The sequence below is a fragment of the Nerophis ophidion genome, linkage group LG07 (genome assembly GCF_033978795.1).
Source record: "Nerophis ophidion isolate RoL-2023_Sa linkage group LG07, RoL_Noph_v1.0, whole genome shotgun sequence".
NCBI lineage: Eukaryota > Metazoa > Chordata > Actinopteri > Syngnathiformes > Syngnathidae > Nerophis > Nerophis ophidion.
The window spans coordinates 48,067,191-48,083,841 of record NC_084617.1 but is presented as its reverse complement, the minus strand read 5'-3'; the positions used below and the strand labels follow the sequence as shown (position 1 = coordinate 48,083,841).

At 37.5% G+C, this 16,651-nt stretch overlaps 1 protein-coding gene across 2 annotated transcripts in view; it reads left to right on the top strand.

The window, feature by feature from the left end:
* Positions 1–16,651, top strand: part of rasa1a (RAS p21 protein activator (GTPase activating protein) 1a) — a 74,803-nt gene that overhangs the window by 40,228 nt on the left and 17,924 nt on the right. For both annotated transcript variants that reach the window (XM_061906301.1, XM_061906302.1), the window contains exons 2-16: positions 5,131–5,283; positions 8,646–8,781; positions 8,923–8,993; positions 9,258–9,375; positions 9,507–9,538; positions 10,530–10,582; positions 10,675–10,825; positions 12,344–12,422; positions 12,652–12,775; positions 14,139–14,295; positions 14,379–14,466; positions 15,844–15,924; positions 16,006–16,163; positions 16,243–16,319; positions 16,434–16,606. In XM_061906301.1, the coding sequence (XP_061762285.1) occupies positions 5,131–5,283; positions 8,646–8,781; positions 8,923–8,993; positions 9,258–9,375; positions 9,507–9,538; positions 10,530–10,582; positions 10,675–10,825; positions 12,344–12,422; positions 12,652–12,775; positions 14,139–14,295; positions 14,379–14,466; positions 15,844–15,924; positions 16,006–16,163; positions 16,243–16,319; positions 16,434–16,606 (1,651 nt within the window). The remainder of the gene's footprint in view (positions 1–5,130; positions 5,284–8,645; positions 8,782–8,922; positions 8,994–9,257; positions 9,376–9,506; positions 9,539–10,529; positions 10,583–10,674; positions 10,826–12,343; positions 12,423–12,651; positions 12,776–14,138; positions 14,296–14,378; positions 14,467–15,843; positions 15,925–16,005; positions 16,164–16,242; positions 16,320–16,433; positions 16,607–16,651) is intronic.

Sequence of the window (16,651 nt, the reverse complement as noted above, 5' to 3'; positions counted from 1 at the left end):
CAGATGTTCATACTTAAGGTTGCCTTGTACACAAGATAAAGGAGGAGTACAATTTTCTTACATTATTATATCTCCTTTGGTTGTGAACAAGCAAGCCACTTATTTCATTCTTCTGCAGATAAGGACTGGATCAACACAGAAAAACATATGTTAATGAATTTGGACATTGATGTGGGGAGTTGATATTATATTAAAAAATACCTAACGAATTGAGGCAGAGCCCAATCAAAGCCACCTTTAACATTCTAAAACTGTGTCAGAAAATACTAGGAATCAACCCAATGACATCTGTAAACCAACCGCTTTGGTACAATCCTAATATCATAATTACTAAAAATGTGGTTAAATGGACAACATGGAAAGACAGAGGTATTACTAAACCTCATCATATTGTTAATAAAAACTCTTTTAAACCGTTCAATGATTTAGTTGACCAATATAATGTACCCAGAAATCATTTTTTAAATTTTATCTCTTTAAAACATGCTGTAAATGAATGCATATCCTCTGAGAGTATGTCTTTAAATAGCCACAAACTTGAAGATGCACTTTTTAACCAAGATACATTTAAAAAAAATTAACTAAACTATTTTATGGAATAATAAATGAACACGACACTAGAAATGCAAATGATGCATGTGTTCGGAAATGGATGATGGATTTACACATTTTAGATGAAAGAGACATATCATGGAATGATATTTGGAAAAATGCCAATAAGCCCTTCAGAAACATTAAAGAAAAGCTGACTCAATTTTTAAGATATTGAATAGATTGTATTTTACATCTTCTCAGCTGTTTAAAATTGGTGTCGTAGATAGCAAGTTATGTACAAAGTGTCGGGCAGCTGAGGGAACTCTTGTTCATTTATTGTGGGAATGTCAGAGAATAAAAGAGTTATGGTTGAAAACAACAAAAGAAGCATTCACATTCCTTAATATAAACATCCCAATGACATTGCAAACTTGTATTCTTGGAGATCTCCATCAGTTTAGTAACATGTCATCAAAGAGTAAAAATGCATTTCTTTCAATATGCATAATAACAAAAAGGGTAATATTAAAAAAAATGGATAGATGTTGATAGTCCAACTCATACTGACTGGTATACACAAGCTATGGAGATGATATCAGTAGAAAAAACTGCATTTAGTTTAGATAATAATGAGTCATATATTGGAATATGGGATCCATTATTTAAATTTGTTTTAAGTATTAAATGAACCAAAATATGACTTATTGTATCTTTGTGTAAGATGTTGGACACGGTGTGTTGTCGAGCTTATGAGATGCGATGCAAGTGTAAGCCACTGTGACGTGTGACGCCACTGTGACACTATTGTTCTTTTTAAAAAAAATGTTTTTAATGATGGTATCGATGAGATATCTTTAATCACTGCTATTTTGAAATTGTTACTAATATTGATCATATTCATTTTTGTTTCACTACTTTTAGATTGTACTGTGTCATGTTTGTGTGTCCTCAATTGCTCTGTTTATTGCTATTCTGAATGTTGCTGTGTCTGGTTTGGTTTTGGAATTTATTGCATTGTTATGGTATTGTTTTGTTGGATTGATTAAAAAATGTATTTAAAAAAAAAACCTCTGAAGAATTCTTTATCCTTTTCGCAGTTTGAAGAGTTCCTACAGTCGATATTAATGCAAGCATATCACATTTTCTTTCGAGAAAGGTTAATTGGCGCTTTGTACCCAGTGAGAACAGATGCTCGTTTGCCCACCGTGCATATTTATTGAGTTGTACATAAGCGGACGTGACATCATGAAAATCCAAGTAATACAACATAATTTTGCAGATATATCTAAATGCAAACAATTCAAGTACAAACGCCAGAGACTTTAATTAATGTGCCTCAAGTATCCGCTAGTTTTAGTTCTTCAAAATGGCACTGGTGTCTTTTTAAAGCAGAAACAGATACTGTGAATTAAGTGAATACTGAGCTGGCCTGGCTTCTTAAACAAAATACATAAAACATCTTCAATTGTGTAGTGTACATAAAAAAAACATATTGCACAAAATAGCCTAAAACATTTAGGCTCTACACTTTATTATTTGTTTAAATATTAAAGTAATTAATTACTCAAACAGAATACTCACTGAATAAGGCACAAACACTTATATTCAAGTATGACTATTTTAAGTTAAATGTTAATGATACTTATGGGCATTCTTAGGATTTACAAGATTTCGAATATTTTGCAGATTTAAGTTGGTCTTTTTTCTGCATTTCTTGTCGGAAGTTTATCAACATTTATGTTGAAAATATCTCAATTCTGATAATGTTCTTCACATTATTTTACATTACAAGTAATGCCAACTACTTAAAATTTGCACTTTTAGCCAATCTACTTTGGCTTGCATGTGCTGAGCTCTGCTTTCTGCCACTTCCACTTTCTTTTCCTTTTGTCTCTTCTATCTTCCTTCAGCATTTTTCCCCACAGTTGTCTCCCTCCGTGGTCTTACGTTTGGCTCCATTGTATCACTTGCAAACCGCACTCAATTTCTCTTTCCGATACTTCTGTCATATCACACAAATTCATCCAAAGTCCCCCCTTCACAGACACTTTACTTTCTACGTCCTTGCTTCCTCTCAGCAAGCTGTCTCGGAAGAGGTCTTTATCACACTTGCTTAAAAAAACAGACCTCACGCTAGCTCATAACTAGATGGGAGCGCTTTTAGCTCTCCAGTAACAGAGGCATTGCACATTTTCCCCTCCCAAGTGTCTACCCTTTGAGAGGCACTTGGGTCCTAAATTTGGAACAAGCATTTACATTTTTTTATCCCAGTTGGATAGGGAGGACCAGATTCAGCCTCACCTGATAAAAATAGAGCAAGCATAAAAAAAACAGAAAGCATGAGTTTGGAATATTTACATTAAATACAAACTAAATATTAGGTCTGCATAAACATTGATTTATCAGTTTTGTCACGAATTGCTTCGATCACTACAGCACTATCCTGCATGTGATACAGGGTTAGAATCACAGTTTGGACATCCATGTGTTGACTTTGCTTGTTGTCCGCATGCTTTTTGGGGTTTACTCTGGACACTCCAGTTTCCTCCCACTTTCCGAAATTAATACAAAAATAAATAAAAATGAACGCTGACTTTACAGTCATTGATAAATTGCCAGGTCTGTGTGTTTTCTTTGTCTTTTCCTTTCAAAGAAAAACCAAGAAGGTTCACTCTGTGCATCGTTTTCCGCATCTAAGCGTGTTTATTCCATAGCAGAATGAAATTAACTTAGTGAATTATTTTGTCAGTCATTCATAATCTTTGTCTCAGTGAGTGGAGGTGGGACCACTGGCTTACAGACCCAGGATTTATAGACAGAGTTTCGCTAGTAGCAGCCCACTCATGGGAAATCTTGTGAGGCAACACAAATAAGAAGGAAAAAGAATGACTGAAAAGCCAAATGTCTGGTGTTGGAATATTACGGCTTGAAACAAATAACAAGATGAGACCATCAACATGAATGACTGCCCAAGTATGCCCAAAACAACAATACAAACCACTTGACCCAGTTTTTACACTTGTGGAAAAACTGTACTTCAAGATGTTCAATATTTATTGAAGTGCAACTTTTGCTTACTGAGATTGAGAGTAAATTTTGTTTTTGTTTGTTTACTTATTAAGTATAATTACATGTTTGACATTCCAATTGCAATTCAATTTGGTGTCACAAAATGGTTGACAATGATATTGTTTATCTGCAATAATTGGTGGGACAGTATATCATCCAGCTAAATGTATTATTGGCCAAGGTGTACATGTAAAATTAACTAGTCCCTGTTAAATTTTCATCAGTGTCAATCTGAGCGTGGAATTTTTCTGTGGCGACCGGTCTATAGGGGTGTACAAAAAAATAAATTCACATCCGAATCGCGACTCTTATTCATCAAATCTATTCAAAAATCTAATGAATAATAGTTGTTTTTTCTATATGAATATTTTTTTAGGCCATCTCAATACAGCAAGAATGTACTTGTCTAACATGTAATCTGTTTTGAAAAAGTTTCATTGGAAATATAATAATAATGCATTGCGAGAATCTTTGACTCAAGAATCTATTGAATTGAGAATCAGTTCTGAATTGAATCTTCACCCAAGGAATCGAATCAAACAGTTAGGTGCCCAAAGATTCACACCCCTACCCAGTATTCCAGCTCACCTGTTACTTCAACCCTAAACAGGAAAATCAATCAAAAATTAATTGATGGATTGACTATGTCTATCATGTAACATGTGATCAGTTGTTTGGATTTTCAAACAATGGAGCAAGCAACCAGCAGAAGGAGCTGCTGTAAAGTAAAAAACAAGAAAGGCAAGTTTAGTTGTCACATAATGTTTAACTAAACATTGATTAGTTGCAAGTGAATGGAGTGAGTTTGCCTAGAGCGCAAAACCTTTTAATATGTTTACATCCCCCAAATTTGGAACCTATTTTCAACCACTGGACTTGGGGCCATCGGGTTTCCTTTTGTGACACACTCATGTTACCTAACAGGAATCAATTAATAAATTAGATGGAATTACTTTTATTTTTGTTGCAGTTTGCTTGTGCATGTCAATGAAACGTTTGGCCCTGAGCCTCAGGCCCTTCTGGCCTTTCTGTTCTGCTGATCTATTTTCCTGCATAAACAACTAAGTTAGTGTTTGATAGAGAATTATTTTGATGTCATTCCTTCTTGGAGTTTTTCTCTTCCCCGAAAATGGTAACATAATCAATACTGACAATGGAACTTACCATCTTTACTTTATTTTTAATAATTCGAGTGGAGCCAACATTGACTTTCAAAAAAGATGATTGACAATAATTGTTGGCAATAAACTCCCCCAAAACCTTTGGCAATAATGATGTTGTTTCCGGAAATGTCACCATGCCTTTAAATTAATACGTCAAAATGTGTAAAAAAAGATCAAAGTTAGGTTTCCATAAATCTGGGATCATGTTTTAGAAATAGTGACATCTAGTGGTAATTTAGAGGGTTTCTGGAAAGCCTTTGGCATGCTGGAACACTGAGTCCAGAGACATGCAGGTCATGACTGTACAAAGATTCCAATCTACCGCCGTCCTCTAAATCAATTTGTTTTCTTGTGTTTGTCTCAGGTGGTACCATGGCAAGCTAGACCGAACCATTGCAGAGGAGCGGCTGCGCCAGGCCCGGACCCATGGCAGCTACCTCATCAGGGAGAGTGACCGCCGGCCCGGTTCCTTCGTCCTGTCTTTCCTCAGCATGACCAATGTGGTCAACCACTTCAGGTATAATGTTGTAAACCACATTTCCCTGTCTAAATCTTCAGCAAAATGATATTTTGGCTCAATAATAATTTGCTGAAGGTGTCACTATGTTTCCAATCACTAAATTAGTTTGATTTCACAATTAGTTTTGCTCAAAAGAAGCTCCCTACAACCCATGGAGACTCCTTAGTTTAATTGTGTTCGACTTTTGAAAAATCGAACTTGCATATCTAGATTATGTGTCTGCAAACCAGATCTCTCGAGTAAGTGTGTGCTGCCTTTTGTATTGCACATGCGCCAGTCTCAACACGCGGGATATAACCCGGAACAGATGCTATTCACTCAACAACTGGAATGAAGAGAAGGCTGTATACAGTGCATCCGGAAAATATTCACACCACATAGCTTTTTCCACATTTTGTTATGTTACAGCCTTATTCCAATATGGAATACATTCATTTTTGTCCTTAAAAATCATAAAGACAATACCCCCTATTGACAATGTGAACATTTTGCAAATGTTTTAGAAATAATTTAAAAAAATAACGTGTACATAAGTATTTACAGTCTTTGCTTTATAGTTTATTGATGCACCTTTGGCAGCTATTACAGCCTCAAGTATTTTTAAATACGATGCCACAGTTTGGCACACCAATGTTTGAGCAATTTTCCCCATTCCTCTCAAGTGCCATCAGGCTGGATCAGAAGTGTTTGTTTTCATCCAGGATGTGTCAGTACATTGCTGCATTCCTTTTCCCTCTATCCTGACGAGTCTCTCAGTTCCTGCCGATGAAAAACATCCCCACAGCACGATGCTGCCACCAGCATGCTTCACTGTATGTATGGTACTGGCCTGGTGATGAGTGGTGCCTGATTTCCTCCAAGCATGATGCCTGACATCCACACCTAAGAGTTCAGTCATTGTCTCATCAGACAAGAACATTTTGTTTCTCATGGTTTGAGACTCTTTCAGGTGCATTTTGGCTAACTTTTTACTAAGAAATGGCTTCCGTCTGGCCATTATACAGTACAAGCCTGATTGGTGGATAGCTGCAGAGATGGTTTGGAAGGTTCTCCTCTTTCCACAGAGGAAAGCTGTAGCTCTGACAGAGTGACTCTCGGGTTCTTGGTCACCTCCCTGACTAGACTAAGATGAATATAACAATGTACAGCGGCATCCTGGATGAAAACCAACGCTTCTCATCCAAACTGATGGAACTTGAGAGGTGCTGCAGAGACTAATGGGTGAAACTGCCCAGAAATAGTTGTGCCAAGCTTGTGGCATTGTATTCAAAACTACTTGAGGCTGTAATTGCCGCCAAAAGTGCATCAACAAAGTATTAAGCAAAGACTGTGAATACTTATGTACATGTTATTTTTTAGTTTGTTATTTTTAGTAATGCATCCCTTTTCTGCCGTTTGTCACTTTTGGAGTCGCGGGAGGGGTGCTGGAGCTTATTTTAATAATTTTGCAAAATAAAAAATAGAAAACTGTTAGCATGTTAACATGCTGATTTTTTTAGCCAATTTTGTAGCCGTACACCAGGGGTGGGCATTACATCGATCGCGATCGACTGGTCGATCTCGGAGGGTGTGTCAGTCGATCTCAAGCCAGGCATTAAAAAATAGAAATAAAAATGAGCAATCATCAATCATACCAAGACTTCACTTTCGTCAGTTGTTTGACATTCTCGGCACCCGAGGATCTTGTGAGATGACGCTGGCTGCTGCGAGCTCATATTTAAGAAAAAAATCACTAACAGGGCGGACGCAGAGAAACACATTTTATTTCTAGAGACTCCGTACCTACGGTCAAAACTCTAAAGACCGACTGCACAGTTCCTGTCTTCACCATAAAAGACCTGTTTCATCCTGCCTGTGCTTACAAAATAAGAGTCTCAGAAAGCTAGCGTGCACATGCTAACAAGCTACGGAGTTTGATGCCAATGTATTTCTCCCCCGCCCTCAGCGACAGCTTTCTCACTTGCTTGCCCACCCGCACACTCACTGACGTCACTCACCTGCTGCCAGACATTAAAGGGCCACACACATATGCTACCCTCATAACAAAGTGTTTAAAAACGAGTATGCAAGTTGGACAAATGAGATGCCAAATCCAACCACTTTCATGTGGTATTGAAAAGAAAGGAGGACTTTTTTTTTCCTCCATTTGAAAATGCGGACGTTATCAGCACCACTGTCTAATTCCAATCAATGCAAGTCATCAGAATCAAATACACCAACTTATATTCTTGTCTTCATGAAAGAAAGGAATCTGTGTGTTAAACATGCTTGTATTGTCATTAAACACCATTAACTTGTTAACAAAAATGTATTTTTCATAAATAAATAAATATAAATTATAAATAGGAATGAGGTAGATCTCCTCGACTTGGTCAATTGAAAAGTAGCTCACATGCAGAAAAAGTGTGAGCGCCCCTGCCGTACACGTTAGTCCTATAACTTTGTACTTGACACATGCCAACTGTTAGCATGTTAACATTAGCATGCTAAAATGCTGATATTTCAAACCAAATTTGCAGCCATACACCTGACAGTCATAAGTTGGTACTTGACGCATGTTAAAGTTAAAAGTAAAAGTTAAAGTACCAATTATTGTCACACACACACTAGGTTAGAGTGTCCACCCTGAGATAGGTAGGTCGTGAATTCAAACCCCGGCCGAGTCATATCGAAGACTATAAAAAAGGGACCATTACCTCCCTGCTTGGCACTCAGCATTAAGGGTCGGAATTGGGGGTTAAATCACCAAAAATGATTCCCGGGCGCGGCACCGCTGCTGCCCACTGCTCCCCTCACCTCCCAGGGGGTAATCAAGGGTAATGGGTCAAATGCAGAGAATAACTGTAACTTGTTAACATTGACATGCTAACATGCTCATTTTTTAGACAATTTTGCAGCCATACACCTCACAGTCATATAACTTGGTACTTGATGCATGTTAACTGTTTAACATGGTAACATTAACATTTCCCTTAAGCTTATGCATTTCAGCATGTGAAAAGAGGGATGTGTGCTATGGCTATGAGATGTTTTTTTTCCCTTGGCCTCTGTCTGGACCCCCTCACCAAGGGCCCAGGCTTTGACCGATTTTTTTCTTCCCCTCCCCCTTATTGTTTACCTGTTCCTTAACTTTTTTGTATGGGGCACCGGAAGTTGGCAGACCCGTCAGTGATCCTGTCCTGTCTCCCTGTAATGTTTGTCTGATCTTGAAAGGCATTGTGCTGAACATTTTAATTTCCCCTCAGGGATTAATAAAGTATTTCTGATTCTGTGTTGCGCATTTTCAACATTCGCAGGCAATTTTTCCCCGACAATGTCTCGTTTTGTTAATGATGGTTATTGATCTGTGTTCTCTACAGGATAATTGCCATGTGTGGGGACTATTACATTGGTGGACGGCGGTTCTCTTCCTTATCAGACCTAATTGGTTACTACAGCTATGTGTCTTGCCTGCTCAAAGGAGAAAAGCTGCTATGGCCTGTGGCGCCTCCAGAGGTGAGATTGTCTCTGTGCATGGCTGGTATAACATTGTTTACTTTTTACATTTAAATTGAACTAAACATTGTAAAATGAGCGAATGCAGAAATGGGATTTTCAATCTATTCATTTAATTTTAATTTGTTTCTCTTTCCCTAGCCTGTAGAAGACCGGAGGAGAGTAAGGGCCATACTGCCATACACCAAAGTGCCAGATACTGATGAAATCAGGTAGGCATTCCTGTCTGTCTTAGCCCTTAAAAGATGCCCTTTCACATTTTATTTTTTACACTTCATGACTGAGCCTTACAAACCTTTAACGTTGCACAGGTTCGACCCCTACTGGTTACTCTTTGGTACTTCACCCAAAGTGTTCATGCACATGTAGAAGCACCACAAATGTGTGATGATTCAGTTCAGAAATAACAACCTACATTGTGTCTTGCTACATAAAACCTCTTTGTAACAATCATTGTTGGTGCAATATGTCTTTAGCTTCCTGAAGGGTGACATGTTTATTGTTCACAATGAACTGGATGACGGCTGGATGTGGGTGACCAATGTTCGCACAGAGGAGCAGGGCCTCATTGTGGAAGATCTGGTGGAGGAGGTGGTAAGTGAATCATACATTTCGGTGTACTTGTATTGTAATTGTTGCACAATGAAATCCAGTTGCATTGTATGGCGATACAACTAATACACTACTGGCCCTGCTAAAAATAATTTCCGTTATTACAATTTTAGGGGCGGGAAGAGGATCCACATGAGGGAAAAATGTAAGTCTATTGGTTGATCTTAATTTTAACTAGGGATGTTCCGATCAGGGTTTAATGCTCATTGCAATACCGATCATCCATGAGTGGAATCGGTCTATACCAATACCAATCACATGTTTTATTGTAAATGTTTCAATGTATTTTTGGTGAGTGCTTTTGGCAGTTTAACAATATCAACACAATATTGAAATTAGTTCCCTATTCTTTTTTATAACATACAATTGTTTGAGCAAAACAAAGTCAGTAGTACACGATAACTAAACAAAAGTAAAAACTGTCTACTTGTTTTTTTTTTATCCTGTTTTTTCCCTTCCTAAAACTCATTCTATGTCTGTTGAGTTATTCCTTGTGTTTGTAAACATGTATAAAAACAACAAAATAAAAGATTTGCAGAAAATAAAAATGTCAACCTAATCCCCCCAATAATGATCCTATACTGATACAACCTTTGGTATCAATACCGCCATTTTATGGATCGAATGCACTCCCATTTACATTCCTTTAAGTTTACTCAGCACTTATTACTTGTTTAAGGATAGCTTAGCAGTTATCTTAGCAATTAGCATGCTTGCTCCTGGCTTGCTTTCATGTTTACCCTCGTCCTCCAGTGACAATGATACTTAATAATGACACTTACGATACTAAGGATTGCTGTTTATTTGCTGTAATGGAGGTTCTCATTACTAGCTTAACGTAGCGGCTCCACATTGTTAATGGTGACATGTAATTAGCTGCTAGCCGCTTGTCAGCAGAGTGACTAAAAATAGATCCAGTGTCAACCAGAGCGATGCTACCATTGTGATTGCTATTAATCAGCAATGGCGATCGTGTCCATTTTCCCAAAAATCGTCCGATACTGATCGTTGGCTGATTGATCGGTACATCCCTAATTTTAACACACAGGTACATAAATGAGAAAGCTGTCACTCTGATTGTTTATTTGAATTGTTCGACCACCACATAGCTAACTGACCTGTTGAATCTTCCACAGCTGGTATCACGGAAAGATTACTAAGCAAGAGGCCTACAACCTGCTGATGACAGGTGATGTTTTTCTTTGACGCTGACAAACACATTTATATTTGTGACAGCTAAGCGTGCACTAGAATACATCTTGTCTTCCCCTTCATTCATAGTTGGACAGGTGTGCAGTTTCCTGGTGCGACCATCAGACAACACACCTGGGGACTACTCCCTTTTCTTTCGCACCAATGAGAACATCCAAAGGTTTAAGATCTCTCCGACCCCCACCAACCAGTACATGATGGGGGGGAGGTACTACAACAGGTTAGTATGCCAATATATTCACGTTAATATAAAAGTATTTGGATGTAGAAGATAATAGCCAGCTGATGTTAGGAATTATTTTTTACATACTGTATATCAGACCTAGGCAAATTAAGGCCCAGAAGCCGCATGCGGCCCGTTAAGCTTTTCAATCTGGCCCTCCGGATATTCCCAAATATTTATTTAGATCTTTAAGATCAAAACTGTAGCTGCCATTATGATGTGCAGTGATGTTTTCAAATTACCGTAGGTCTTGAACTATACAACGTATTTCAAGGGTTGGAATCTGCGCTTTTGCATGACGTACTAGTTACTATAGTAATCTTATTAGTTACTATGGTAATCTAAGTCACATCAGCTCAGATGAGGCACCAAACATTGTGGGTGGCGAGCGTTTCCACAGCGTTTAATTAGAGTGGCCAGCCTAAAATGCGGATTTCAGGGACAGGTGCGGAGGGAGATTTTTACAACAAAGTTCTAAAGCTTAGTAATATATCAGATTGTAGGTGGGTTTTTTTTACCCTTCACGTTTATATTTCACTGTTTGTTGGATTTTTGATGCGTTTTGCGTGATTGTAAAATTCGTCGATCGAGAGGGGGTGTGACATTCATATTTTGTCAATATTCAGTATTTTATCATTCATAGTTACCCGTTAATCTTTTCAATCTGGCCCTCCGGATATTCCCAAATATTTATTTAGATCTTTAAGATCAAAACTGTAGCTGCCATTATGATGTGCAGTGATGTTTTCAAATTACCGTAGGTCTTGAACTATACAACGTATTTCAAGGGTTGGAATCTGCGCTTTTGCATGACATACTAGTTACTATAGTAATCTTATTAGTTACTATGGTAATCTAAGTCACATCAGCTCAGATGAGGCACCGAGCATTGTGGGTGGGGAGCGTTTCCACAGCGTTTAACCAGAGCGGCCAGCCTAAAATGCGGGTTTCAGGGACAGGTGCTGAGGGAGATTTTTACAACAAAGTTCTAAAGCTTAGTAATATATCAGATTGTAGGTGTTTTGTTTTTTTACCCTTCACGTTTATATTTCACTGTGTTTGTTGGATTTTTGTTGCGTTTTGCATGATTGTAAAATTTGTCGATCGAGAGGGGGTGTGACATTCATATGTTGTCAATATTCAGTATTTTATCATTCATAGTTAATATGGTAAATGCCACATTGTTTATTTTCATGTACATTCTGGGTGTCTCTTTTAGTAAAAAAAATTTAAATCACATTCTTTTAACGCGGTCTGTCATAATGTTTCTAGCATTCAATCAGACATTATTGCAAGGTATTGTATTTGTGTTCCCAAAAAATAGATATACCGGCCCCAGACACAATTTTTTTCTCTAAATTTGGCCCCTCAAGTGAAAATAATTGCCCAGGCCTTCTCTATATCATGCTTCATTCTGACTCTTTAAGACCCGTCTGTATGTTTTACTGTTCTATTCTATATTTTTATCTAAACCAAATTGTTCTTTATGTCCCATTTGTGCTAATTTTTGGTCAGTGTCGACGACATCATTGACCACTACAAAAAAGAGCAGATTGTCGAAGGCTACAACTTGAAAGATCCTGTTTCAGTGCAGGTTGGTACATGCCTTTTAAAAACATGCTACTATAATGATTAACTATAAAAACAAAAATACATTGTTTTGTACAAACTGTGAAAGCAATCAAGCTGTAGCTGACAAATTGTCTTCTTTGTTTTCCACATTTACAAAATATTTGAAGTGTGTTAATTGTGATAGTATATGGAGGCTGGGTGGTCTTGTCTGTATTTGTGTTGTTTTTATAGCACCGTATGTATTTCATTAGCACCAAGAGCAAGTCCTCACAGACACAGTGGATGGGAGAGAAATTTACAACACAATCAGGCGAAAAACAAAAGATGCTTTCTATAAAAACATTGTCAAGAAAGGCTACCTCCTCTTCAACAAAGGTATGTCACATCAGTTGTATCATCTCTTGTGAATCAGTCTTAATTTAGGGTTTTCATCTTAGTTATCGTCCACAACCTATTTTAACTTAAAATAAGACGATAACTTATCAAAACAAATGCACGACTTGACTAAGACTATGACAAAAATTAAATCAACGAACAAAAACAAGATGAAATTATTGATAAAAACAAAATTCAATCATATTTAATTTTGTCATGTAGATGGGTGGGACAAATTAAGGATATATCTAATCACAGCTCTTTAACAGCGTGCCTATGAAAGAGGGACGGGAGTTTATTACAAAGGAGAGACAATCTGATGCTTTTCCTTGTGAGAGAGGAAGTTTGATATCTGACTGCCAAAACAATAATGAATGGATTTAGCATGTTTTAAATCGGAATATGAGTACACCTGGGAGAAAGTAAGTGGACACATTTAATATTTTAAGCTATGATGCCATCAGGCGAGCCATCGTGACATCTACACAACTGTAAATCAAAGCTAATTTTACAATATTACCGTATTTTCCAGACTATAAAGCACCCACTAAATTTTAGGGTACATTTTTTTCTTCCATATGTCCGCCACACCATAAGTCGCAGATATACACTTTGTGAAATGAGGTATTTACACAGAAAGATTTTGTAATTGTTTGTTTACATACCTTAATGGTTTCCAAACGGCATCTGTAACATGGCAGTAAAACACCTGCTCAAACAAAATAGAAGCCATCGTTACGGACCCAGCCGCTGCGGAACTAGCTCTACAATCAGCTGAACAGACTCAATAACTCCACGGTGATGTCTTAGTGGAATTACTAAGGAAATTGTGAATATGGAACAATACGGAGTGCCATTGTAAGGTGGTAATACTAAGAAAACACTTGTAAACGTGTAAGCATATTATCTAGTGCTAACAACGATAGCTTCATTACATTACGATAGCAGATATGCTTGAAAACACTCCTACAGACATCACGCATGGAATGGCTTAGTAAAAAAATGTTTTATTGTTTATTTATTATTTTAGTTATATTGTAAAACTTACAAACTTTGCTTGGAGTGATGACTAAAGAATCCGTATGAGTAAAAACGCTATGGACGTCTACATCCCTTGCAGGTAGTCTAAATACTGTAAATGTGGTATCAAAATCATCTTAGAAGAGTTCTACTTTATATTTTCATCCACTAAATTTACTGTAATTTTAGCTGAATAAAATCTTGTGCATTTCTGTTGACTAAATCAGTTTAGAGGACTTAAATTAATATACATTTTCGTCAAACATTTTTCAGTAGAACTAAATCAAAGTCAAAATTAACACTTTTGTGAATGCGTTCTTATATTTAATGTTCTCACCATCAGGCAAAGGCAAACGGTGGAAGAATCTTTACTTCATCCTGGAGGGCAATGACGCTCAGCTGATTTACTTTGAGAGTGAGAAAAGAGCCACAAAACCCAAAGGGCTGATCGACCTAAGCGTGTGCTCGGTATATGGCGTGCACGACAGTTTATTTGGCAGGTTAGGTGTCTTTGGTATAATTTAGTGAAGTTAGGAGGAACCTGTAGGTAATTCTTAAGTTCCTTTCTTTCCCACATTTTCAGGCCAAACTGTTTCCAGATTGTTGTCCAGCACTTTAGTGAGGAGCAATACATCTTCTACTTTGCAGGAGAGGTTCCAGAACAGGCACAGGTATTGCTGGGGAGAACTTTAAAAAAAATCTTAAAACATCTTAATATCTGTTTTTTAAGAGGAATTGCCCTTTTTTGGACTTTGCCTATCATTGACAAACCTTAGGTAAGTCAAGGACACATGTTTTTCTTTTTTTAATGCATTCTAACTCGTGAATAAACGCTGACAAGAGTCAGCTAACAATGGTAAGAATAGCTTTCCAAAAACGTCCTTTAACGTTTTATATACACCCTGTAAGTAAATGTAGTAACATTCATAATAACATGTAGTATTTACGTAATTATTATTTCTGATCTTGGCAGACTGTGACAACTTATATTTAGAGTCTAAATCTACAGTGGGTGGGCTACAATTTTAGAAGCTGAGTGGTATGCAGATCCAGCAAGTAGCAGTATTGCTAAGTTCTGTACAATTTCTGCTCTTACTGGGACTGATGTTCATATCTTCTCGCTTAGACAAATAATTAATAATTAATAATCGGGTTAAAAAAAAAGTTGACCACAAACAAACGTTTTTTGGTGTCTTTCTCCTCATCTTTGGGTCTAAGTTGAAGGTCAAAGTTGATAAACTACTTGGTGATGTAGAGGTGATGTAGCAGCTCACCGGCTCAGTATGTCAATACTACATAAGCTACTTACCTCTATGTGATCAAGACGCCGCTAAAAGTAGTTCCTCGACGTTGGCGCTTATAAAAACAATGTCGCTAATACTTAATATTCAGGTTACGACATGCAAATGTGCATATATGTTTTGGTATTTTAATTTTCTTTTCCTAAAGGGGATATTGTAAAACAAAGCGACTGGTTTATTTGAATTTCGTTTTAAAATACAACAAAAAAAAATTATTGAAAAACAAAGCAATATTCTTGTTTAGTTTTGAAAAGAAAAATTAATATCCCAGTAAACAAAAATGGAAAAGCAGGCTAAAACGGATGGTTTTTCATTTGCTGACACCATAGGTTTTATTTTCATAGTGAAAGCGGGAATACTACAGTACCCTGGTGTCTGGCTAAAATGTCTTTGGAGCCCTGTAAAGAAAATATTTTAGATATGGCACAAAGAGCTCTGACTTCTGCATATACAGATATCTATATGCACATATAATACGAAGTGGAGGCAAAAAGGAATTCAATTGCGCTTCATGATACAAATTTTCTTACAGGACAGTCCGCGGCTGCATTGTTAGCCACCTAGAGCTTGCGGTATATTAAACATCTAAATGCATTAAACAAGAAAAACGTGTTCTTGCTAATGTAGGAATAGGCCGAATTAAAAAAAAAAAAAGTGCAGTCCCTTTCAAGAACTAATCTTTCATTGTTATACTTTTACTATGCAAAGTGGTTTTGATCTTAGTTTTTTATTTTGACTTTTTCCAAGGATTGGATGAAATGCCTTCAAACATTCTGCAGTAATTTAAGGAAAACAACACAACCCACTTCCAACAAAAGGCTAAGACAGGTATCCATGTACGAGTCATTAAACTGCTAGGTAACCCACAACAATCTATTTATGGGCACTGTACCTTTCCTTCTTTCTCAGGTAAGCAGCCTGGTGCTCTATGTGGAGGAGGCCCATAAGCTGCCAGTGAAGTATTTCACTAACCCTTACTGCAACATCTACCTAAACAATGTCCAAGTGGCCAAGACGCACCCCAGGGAAGGGCAAAACCCTGTTTTCACTGAGGAGTTTATTTTCGAGTGAGGCTCCTTCACAGTGCACAGTCGACTTTGTCTATTCTTGTTTTCTAAATTCTAAATTTAACTCTTCTGTTTTTAGTGATCTTTCAAGTGAAATCAACAGATTTGAAATCAGCCTGAGCAACAAAACGAAAAAGAGCAAAGAAAGTGACATACGTACGTGCCTATGTGTTTAAATACTGCATGTATATACTCAACAGTTTTTTCCATTATTCAACTTTTTTTTTTTTTTTTTGGTATGTTGATTTCCTCCATTCTACTCTCCATCAGTATTCATGCGTTGCCAGCTGAGCCGTCTGCAGAAGGGCCAGATGAGTGACGAGTGGTTCCATCTCAGCTCTCACGTACCGCTCAAGGGCATCGAGCCGGGCTCATTGCGTGTACGCGCCCGCTACTCCATGGAGAAGATCATGCCGGAAGAGGAGTACAGCGAGTTTAAAGAGGTCAGATCCTGTGGTTATTAGGTTAGCCCTACGCTGTCCAAAGTG